This window comes from Rhodnius prolixus, unplaced genomic scaffold (genome assembly GCF_049639745.1).
Source record: "Rhodnius prolixus isolate KJV_2025 unplaced genomic scaffold, Rpr scaffold_1, whole genome shotgun sequence".
NCBI lineage: Eukaryota > Metazoa > Arthropoda > Insecta > Hemiptera > Reduviidae > Rhodnius > Rhodnius prolixus.
In genome coordinates this window covers 67,828,972-67,837,975 of record NW_027411581.1, presented here as the reverse complement: position 1 = coordinate 67,837,975, position 9,004 = coordinate 67,828,972, and the positions used below count along the sequence as shown (strand labels likewise).

Sequence of the window (9,004 nt, the reverse complement as noted above, 5' to 3'; positions counted from 1 at the left end):
AATATTTTGCGTAAAAAATGCATCAGAAGTAATACTTCACAACTTTTCATAAAATATCAGTTTTCTATAACAGTTGTAACACTTACACGATCTATCTCTTACGAAGATCTCACTCTACTAAATACAAGATTTCTACAAAAAAATATTTTTTTTTATTAAATGTTACTTTGCAAAAATACAAATATTTTATAATTATATAAATTAACAATGATTTTATGCTTACAAAAATGTACAGAATATTATTGCATTGCTATACAGGTCAATCAGGACGACTGTATACACAGTGTATACAGTACACATTCTGTGTTCATAAATTATAAATAACACAATACATTCCTTCTTATGATTCAGTCAACCCCTTGAAATTTGGGGCTTACTTTTAATCTTTTTTTTTAAATTTTATTTATTTTGGGCTCGATGCATAGCAACTAAAGTCAACATAGAAAATTTTGTGAGTACTGGCAAAACGTTATACTCCTCGGAATGAAGTATGTATTGAAAATGATGACGTAATACACTTCCGCAAGCATTTATGAGTACCTGAAATTAATAAATAAAAATTATATCATTTATTTGTTTATACATCAAATAGTCGTAAACAACTACAAGAATAGTAGAACTTGTCAAAGACAATTATTAGACTTTAAAGCAAAGGAAGTAAAAATACTCGAAACTACTACTTCGAAAGCTCTAACTCATAAATATTCTTCTAACTCGGAATATTGAGCCATATTTAATTGTCACCAAAATTTAACTAATTTTTATCCCAAAAATCTTTGTTACAATAGAAATAAATAAAACTGAATTATACTTGTTCGATAGAAAGCAACCTGGAGAAAAGACCTTCACATCGATTGATCAAAATGATACATCGAGTTCTAATATCTACTTGGACAGTCAGTCTTTACTATCAAAACTTGAATCTCAAAGCAAAATAAATCTTTGAAATGGACAAAACTTACCTGCAAGTTCATTGTGGTAGCTTTATGAAAAGCATTGACCACATTCTCTTGTTTTAATTCATTATTCCAAATTCGTAAACAGGAGCTTTTTAATTTTTCATTATTATCTTGTTCGCCCAATGAGAAAACTTCTGAAACGAAAGTAACTTTTTAATGTTTCTGATTGGTTTCCGATCTCTATCCATCATCAGATAGAGAATGATCCTTCGTTTGATGAAGAGAATTTGACTTCCACTTATATTTCACTCCCACACTAGCCAACAGAAACACAAATGGATAAATTCTCTTTACTAACCAGCACTCCAGACCTAACCTCATTTTCGATATAGTTAATTATACTAAAAAAAAAATGTTTATCTTACCGGGAATGTTTTCAATAGTTTGTAGATCCACAAGTCCTGTATATAAGAACTTTATGTACGTTCTATAAGCCGTTGCATTCATATTAGACATATCCAAAATATTTCTATAATAAAATTTAGACAGTGAAAATAAAACAGAACTTTATAAAAAAGGGAAAGTTAAACTTTTAGTTGGAAGGGAGGCTGGAATATTTAAATTTGTAGGACTAGAGAGTTCGTAAAGAGAAAATTCTGATACAACTCGTAGTTTTCTACAAAAGCAAGTACATATTCTAGTTCTCTCTAAAAAAGGCATTATTTTCTAGGTAATCCGAATATGTGGCGGTAACAATAGTAAGCTACATAACCTTAACACTTTCTGACTAAACTCGGTTATCTTGTCCTACTCACTGATTTATTTTTTTATAATTATTATGGCCCGTCAAAATTTTCCCGTTCAGTTTTTGGGCCGCTCCTAAAAAAAGTTTTCCCCATCACAGATCTAAAGCTTGACCATTTATTAATCATTTCATACTTACATTTCTGAATTACTCTCGGAGATTATATTTCTTAAATTTAGAGACTGTTTCGTCAATATTAATTTATGAGCATACAAAACTCCATCAGATAGTTTGATCTGAATATCACTGTAATTCTAAAAATCATCAAAATCAATTAATATTTTATTTCTGAGAAATCATTTCTATAAAATATTTCTTAAAAAAAAAAAAAAAAATCCTTTAAACTTTCAATTGATAAGAATCTCTGTTTTTATTTTCTCTCTCACTAACTACTAGGTAACAGGAAATACTACGTCGAAATGTGCTATTCACAGGAAATACATGTTTTAAGGAACGTTGACATCGAAAAAACTTTCTTTTGTGCGCAATTTATGTGGTGGCGCAACCCCCAGAATTATTTTAGGTCTGTGGGTTCGGTTTGAACAGTAAGTGCATTCTTTTTTTTCATTTAAAAACCATTAATTTCATTTGGGATACTCAAAAGTGATTTATGGAGATGTCTGTGAAAATATTTACAAAAAATATCGAATCACCTCAGAATTATAAAGATGTGCGACATCAATATGACCGGCACAACGGTCCAGGTCTCCTCCAGTTTTATGATCAATCCTTCTAATGCCCGTAGAAGACTTCTCTGATAGATGTTGTACTTGCGGTGTACCAATATCAACAAAACCTTCAGCTATATCCTCATAAGCTACTCTCATTAGCAGTTTACTATCTGCACAAGCGTATACTTCAAATAGAAACATAATAGAAATAGATAAGAAATTTTCAGAAAAATAATGCAATATTTAAACAAACCAACAATTTTTCTGCAAACGTAATAGAACCCACAGATATCAGTTACTGTAATAAAATCACTATTCCAATGCGTTGCAAGTGTAACAATTCTGAAACTAAGAAATCTGTTGTGATCTCTCTGTACCTGCAGTTTACGTAATTAAGTTTTCTAAATACTTGCATGTTTGTTTTTAAAGGATTATTGACTTCAAGATTATACATGTATATTGGAAAAAAAAATTTTTTTTTGGTCAAAATCGAAAACATTAAAATAATGCCGATTTTCTCCAAATATAGAATTTGGAGATATTTAATTCTTTATATGCACTTAAGAAATGGTAAGTCCTTGCATTATATTAAAATAGGGTTTTTGAGCGAGGAGGATAAGCAGTATTAATAGCGTATACTGGATTCCAACGCGGAGATCCTGGTGTACCAGCTTCTCTTCATTGGAACTTCTAACACCTCACTATCCATTCGATGATAGTGTTGTTTGAACCAAGAGAACACTGTCCTGAAAAATGCTCCGCGAGCCAATGTCCTCAGATGTTGAAGCGCCTTAAATTTAAAAAAAAAAGAAGAAGAATGTGCCTTTAATACAATTTTTCAGGGAAAATGTTTCCAAGTGTCACATCCGATTGGCTGATTGTCGGGTCTGATGGTCGCACCAAAGCAGCTAAGATCATCTATCAAACATGAAATTTCTGCGTTTTTGTAATGCGCGAACCGTCCACAACATAAATACCAACGTAGTAACCACTCCCTTTTCGGTAGAACCCCCTTTTAGTACAACACATGATGATTGAATAGTCAATATTTCTTATTCAAAAAATGTTTTCAATTTTTTTTACAAACCATAACTTTGGATATATCGGTAATTTTGAGTCACTACAAACCAAAGTACACTACTTAAGGAGCAAGCTTCCCTATCTATTGAGAAAAAAAAACCAGAACCTCACCTTAAGTCAGTTATGAACTGCACAGTATTATTAGTACTTTCATCACATATACCCAACATTCCTTCTTCTGTCACAAATATTGTAGAGCGCTTGCCACAAAGAGCGATCACAAAACCGACTGGGTCATCGGCATTCGTATCTATACTAAGCAGTTCCGGTTGCCTTACAATATTTCTGTGCCCATGTCCTAATTGTCCATATTCATTATTTCCCCAAGTGTATATCTAATAACAAAAATAAAACAAACAATTTAATAATCATGATAACAAAATTAAATTTAAAAAAAAAAATAAGTAAGTCGTATGGACATTTTATAAATAATAATATAGAAATGAGCAAACAGAAAGCAATGCACAAACACATTCAGAACGACTGAATTAACCATAACTCGGACTCGCCATCTCAAATATCCGAGTAAACCGCGCCAAAACACTGTTTTAACACGAATTAACGAGCCTTTAGCGGTTCTTTAGTACTTAAAGTGTTCTATTTAAGATTTTACTTATTTACGCATTATTCATTAAATGATTACAAACACACGTTCATCAATGTTTAAGTCAACAATAATTCTTTCCCAGTACAAAGGAACTATGTAATTCAGAGTTTCCTGCTTAAATATGTGCGCCCTTCTGTATTAGATACAACTCAATTGAAGTTTGTAGAAAAAAACATCTGAAAAGGACTCCTCTCAAAAGCCAGAAACAAGAAACACAAAAAAGCTGTGTGAAGAATGCATTAAAAAAAGAAAAACCCGCACCAAAATCTGAATGGAAATGCTGGGAGTTGCAAAGGACCAAGGATAAGTGCTTGCCACAGAACTAGCTCAGCACTTAGCAAAAGTATGCTTAAAGCACTAACCGGCCATCACTTCTTACTCAAATGTTTAAGCTGCACCGGGGTGAAGTGAATACCAACAAGTCTTTTCTGCAATAATGGACATAGAACATCTTGAAATCTGCTTTGTGCCTAGAAGAGCTGCACCTCTTAATGTAAAATAATGGCTTCGATGGCCCAAAGGTTTGGACTAGCGTAAGGTTTTTTTTTTTTTAACTTATTTCATTCATTTTAAATATGAAGATTAAAAATAATAGATCACCTTTCTCTCCTTGTCCATGACCGCAATGTGGTTTTCGCCGGTGCTGATGAATTTAGGAATTGGATCGCCAGGTAATTCAATTAACGTGGGCGTCATGTATGTAATCCTTTCATTATTTAATATTAAACTCAATTGACCCCAAAACCACAACTGAAAGTAATATGTCCACAACTTAATGTCACAATAATGACTACACTTTGATGATACAAGATATTTTGTAGTTAGTTACATAGTTTTTTCAGTCTTGCAAGAAGTTAGCATTGGTTAGCTTCTTGCCTTAATAATCCAAGTAAGGACTTCGTTTTTTAATAAAAAATAAAATAATAATAATAAATCCAGTTTTTATCACTTGAACTAATTATTTTCCTAGGATTGCCTTTTGTTAACGTCTACTCGCTTTAATAGTTAAGTAGATCTGAGTCGGCGGATCTGACTCTGGAGTTGGCGTTAGGGAGGAGGGTGTAAATACCACCCCAATATCGAAACATTTCCGATTAATGAATCGATATGGAAAATTTCACACGATCGCAATAATTTCTCTTATCACTGTAAGAGATAAACAAAAGTTTTATTTAATTAATAATGATAATTCACTTTTACCTCATCACATTTACTCAAAGCAATCGTAAATGTACGTCCACAAGAAATTTTATCAATATCTTTTAAATTTGTTTTGTAGGGCTGTTTAATGGGGCAACAAAGTCCGGTGCCTAGCTGACCGACAGAGTTTGACCCCGAACAGTACACGTGGCCATCATAGTCTAATACAACTGTATGCTCTGCTCCTGTCGCTATCCCTGCAACATCATCATTTAATTACAAAAATCTTTCCATTAAGTTAGTTGCGAAATTCTTTCCTAAGATGTTTAAATCTGGTGTGAACGAATCATCTCTCAAAAGATTCTGATTCAATGATTTACTCCGAACTTTGAATATCTGAATAATTTTTAATTTTAACAATGTATAGTTTGTAAACCCCTTACAATTATACTGATTAAAAAAATTACACCTTATCGGAAAGCCTGAATCAACGTCTCTCACAGAACTGTACCAAAACGACTTTTATAGAAAATGGTTATAAAAGTAAACATATTCCCAAGTTTGGTGGAAATCCCAGCCACCTTAGAAAGTAACAAAAAAAAGTGAATAATAATGGAGTAAATAAATACGGCTTAGATGCTTCTGAAAGAATTTTCTTCAAACATGAAATTTTAGCACCCCTTAATAGCATACATTAAACAGAAATGGCACTTAAAAAGATCTTCACATATCACCTGTTTCAGAGATGCCCTTGATCGAATTTATCTCGAAAATTTTTTAAAATTAAAGTTCTAGGCGGGTGCGATAAGTAAGCAGAATTTAAAAAATACAGGTGCCGTTTTTAAGAAATTCACAGTTCTCTTCCGTCCGATAGTTGAGTTTTCATCGTTAAATTACTGTCATGTTCCCAATACAGAGCTTAAAGTTCTAGCTTCCTGCGATTTCTCGTTGTTCGCACTTAGTCAAACAATACCATTCAAAAAACATTTATTCAGGGCTTCAAAATGAATATCACCTATTATGAAAATTAAATTTCAAAAATTTGACACCATCACAACGCTTCTTTTACTTCCAAGTACAAAAAAAAACAATGAGCGACATTCATTTCGATTTTGTTACTAATTCTGATATTTCGCACAATTATACCTAATACAAACCTTTTATTCCATTGCCAACATAACTGGTTAGTTCTGGGCGGATAATGTTTGCATTACTTCCACAGCCAAACCCAACTAACAAATACAATTTTCCTTTATTAATAAACAATAATATATTGTATTTAATAAAACAATCAAAAAATAATTAAAAGATATTTTAAAAACTTCTAAAACTAAGGTTGGTTTTTCTTCCTTGGATCTGCTGAGCTGTTACTCTGAATGAAATCAAGTAAACTTTAAATAAATAAATAAATAAACACAAATTTTTCTTTTGTGTTTGAAACAGGGGGAAAAAAATTAAAAGAAATTGGAATCAAATTAGTAGATGGCCTGACTAAGTAAGTAAGTGGACGTAATACGAAGAGTCAGGCTGCGGCTGGCGTACATTAATTATTGCACTTTTGAACTGTTCTGCCAATTCAAGGATTATGAACAGAGTACGTTGCGTTTGAAGTGGAATTGGCAGTCACGGACGACCGCAAGACGACTTACACCGGTTTGTTGGCATTTGTACAGAGATGGATTTTGAATGTCTAAGACTTATTTTTCCATGAAGGAAACAATTACTACTTTGCATTATTTTAATTTTTATGGTAAATTTTCTTTATAATGAGGGCTTATCGTTGTTATTTCTGTTATCAGAAGGAGAACTGAAACAATATCCTCTCACAATTCACGGAGTACACCGCGAATTATTCCTCGTTATTCCAATTAAAAAGACCCGTATGACAATTTCGCATTTCTTTTGTTCATCAATCGTGCCAGGTATGAAAATTTTCGGTTAAAAACTAAATGTTTCCCCCCACATCATGTCGTGTCGTCACCTTTTTTACCAAGTCACCCTCCCATGGTTTTTCATGTTAAAAAAAATTAATCTGAACTTCATAGTAATAGTGAGAATCTATTTGAAAAGTAGAGTGTTCACTTACAAGGAACCTGATTCGAGTGAAATGTAGACACCTTTTCTTCAACACTTTCTTTTATCAAGTATAATTCTTCATTTTTAATTAAGTACGCAGATTTTCCACAATCTGAAAATTTAAAAAATTTCAGGGTTAATTCTTCTTAATAAATCTTTTCTTTTGTTGTAAGCAGTAGATTGGTCATTTCAACTGGATAGACTTTCAATTTTATATTAGTAAATTTCTCTTATAAGGACTACTGGCGGAAACGTATTGTGTAAGCCAAGACCCACATCACTGGGTTGTAGCGCCATGAAAGAAGAAATGTTCGCATATCAAACTCCTCCAAATAATGAATTTATCTTTAGTCATAGAATGCACGTCATGAGAACATGAAGTGAAATGCCTCATCTGGAGGAATTCGGCGAAAATTTAAAAAATCTATTTTTCAATTTCATGACAGAAATATGTGTAAGATGACATAAATTTTCCTTTAAGCTTTTGCAAACAGTCATAAAGAACGGATCTTTTTTTTTCACACAAAAATCCAAATGTTTGATCCTCGGCAATAATAACCAAGTGCATTGCTTACACTTTTTACAAAAACAAAACTACATTGTAATGTAATTGATACTTACTAAATAAGTGAATGCCAGAGAAATCTCCTAAATTCACTTGACATTTATTTCCACGGAATAATGACGATTGGAGAATATTTTTTGTCGACATAGTGAGCGCAAGATTTTCTGAAAACATCAAAATTAAAAAAGCCCACCGCCCATCTATGTGTATATAATTAAAAAAAACACCACATAATTCAAGTGAATCGTAGATTTATGGTTTCTTTCTTGAATGTACTCAATATATATTTATTTGTAAGAGACACGAATTTTATCAACTTCCCAGTTAAAGTGACGTTATCACGTTCGTAGATACGATAGACTAACATTAACCGTTTAGAAGCGATGGATTTGAGGTAACCCAACAATTACCATCTAGCCTTAGCACTCTGGTGGATTTGTTTAGAACTTTCGGTTGCAATGCATCAGCAAGACAGCCCCTTTGATTTAAAACGGGAATAGGGAAAAAATCATTCAATACACTTGTTTTTATTAAGTAGAATAAGAGACGTCACAACTCATGCAATTCCTTTTATGGAAACAAGAAATTCTTAAAAATTAGACTTATAAAGGTGTTAATATTTGACAGAATTAGTACTGACGTCTTTGTAGAGCTTTTCACTCTCAGCTAAAGGATGACCAATATCAAGCTGAAACTGGAGATCCATACGATAATTATCTACATTTCTTTTTACGAAAATTGTAATTAAATTTTCTAGCTCTTCTTGTTTTAAGATGTTCATGATGGCGACTGGTTTTTTTTTTTTAGTCTCAACGATATCAGAGTCGTTTTCCTAACATTTCATTCCATCTCTATTTTAAACTCACCCTGCGATATCTGTCTCAGATAATTAGGCCTCCAACTTTACTTTGCCCCGAATCCGTAAACACAACTATTTTGAACATCCTTTCTATGGAGATCAATGTGTTAATATTATTGAATTCATACTCAGAAAAGGCTCCATTAGTTCTTAAGATATTTTTAGGTAATGCATAAAACACGGACATATGAAGAGGTAAATATTTGTGATTACGTTAAATTCTTAATTCCTATAAAATATCATTTATTTATACTAGAGTTTATGCTAGGCTAGCATGTCACTAGCCACAATAATTTGGCAAG

General features: G+C 32.4%; 1 protein-coding gene across 2 annotated transcripts; it reads right to left on the bottom strand.

The window, feature by feature from the left end:
* Nucleotides 1-191: 191 nt before the first annotated feature.
* On the bottom strand, nt 192-8,169 carry LOC141446288 (RCC1 and BTB domain-containing protein 2-like). 2 transcript variants are annotated; one of them, XM_074112832.1, is made up of 12 exons: nt 7,900-8,169; nt 7,289-7,390; nt 6,360-6,434; nt 5,263-5,459; nt 4,663-4,812; nt 3,567-3,790; nt 2,629-2,723; nt 2,358-2,545; nt 1,843-1,958; nt 1,325-1,428; nt 963-1,093; nt 192-540 (listed from the first exon to the last, which is right to left on the bottom strand). In XM_074112832.1, the coding sequence occupies exons 1-12, from the start codon at nt 8,015-8,017 to the stop codon at nt 400-402; spliced, it is 1,641 nt and encodes a 546-aa protein (XP_073968933.1). In that variant the 5' UTR covers nt 8,018-8,169; the 3' UTR covers nt 192-399. The 2 variants fall into 2 exon arrangements, with proteins under 2 accessions (XP_073968933.1, XP_073968934.1); XM_074112833.1 differs by lacking the exon at nt 192-540 and having other exon boundaries at nt 1,080-1,215.
* Nucleotides 8,170-9,004: the final 835 nt, after the last annotated feature.

Bases quoted from the DNA above. Each gene is read 5' to 3' on its own strand.
- LOC141446288 (XM_074112832.1), bottom strand. From the start codon at position 8,017: ATGTTTTCAGAAAATCTTGCGCTCACTATGTCGACAAAAAATATTCTC. The intron at 6,435-7,288 runs GTAAGTGAACAC...TGTATTTGTTAG, and splicing joins TCACTCGAATCAGGTTCCTT to TTGGGTTTGGCTGTGGAAGT. The intron at 5,460-6,359 runs GTTTGTATTAGG...ATGATGTTGCAG, and splicing joins TGTTGGCAATGGAATAAAAG to GGATAGCGACAGGAGCAGAG.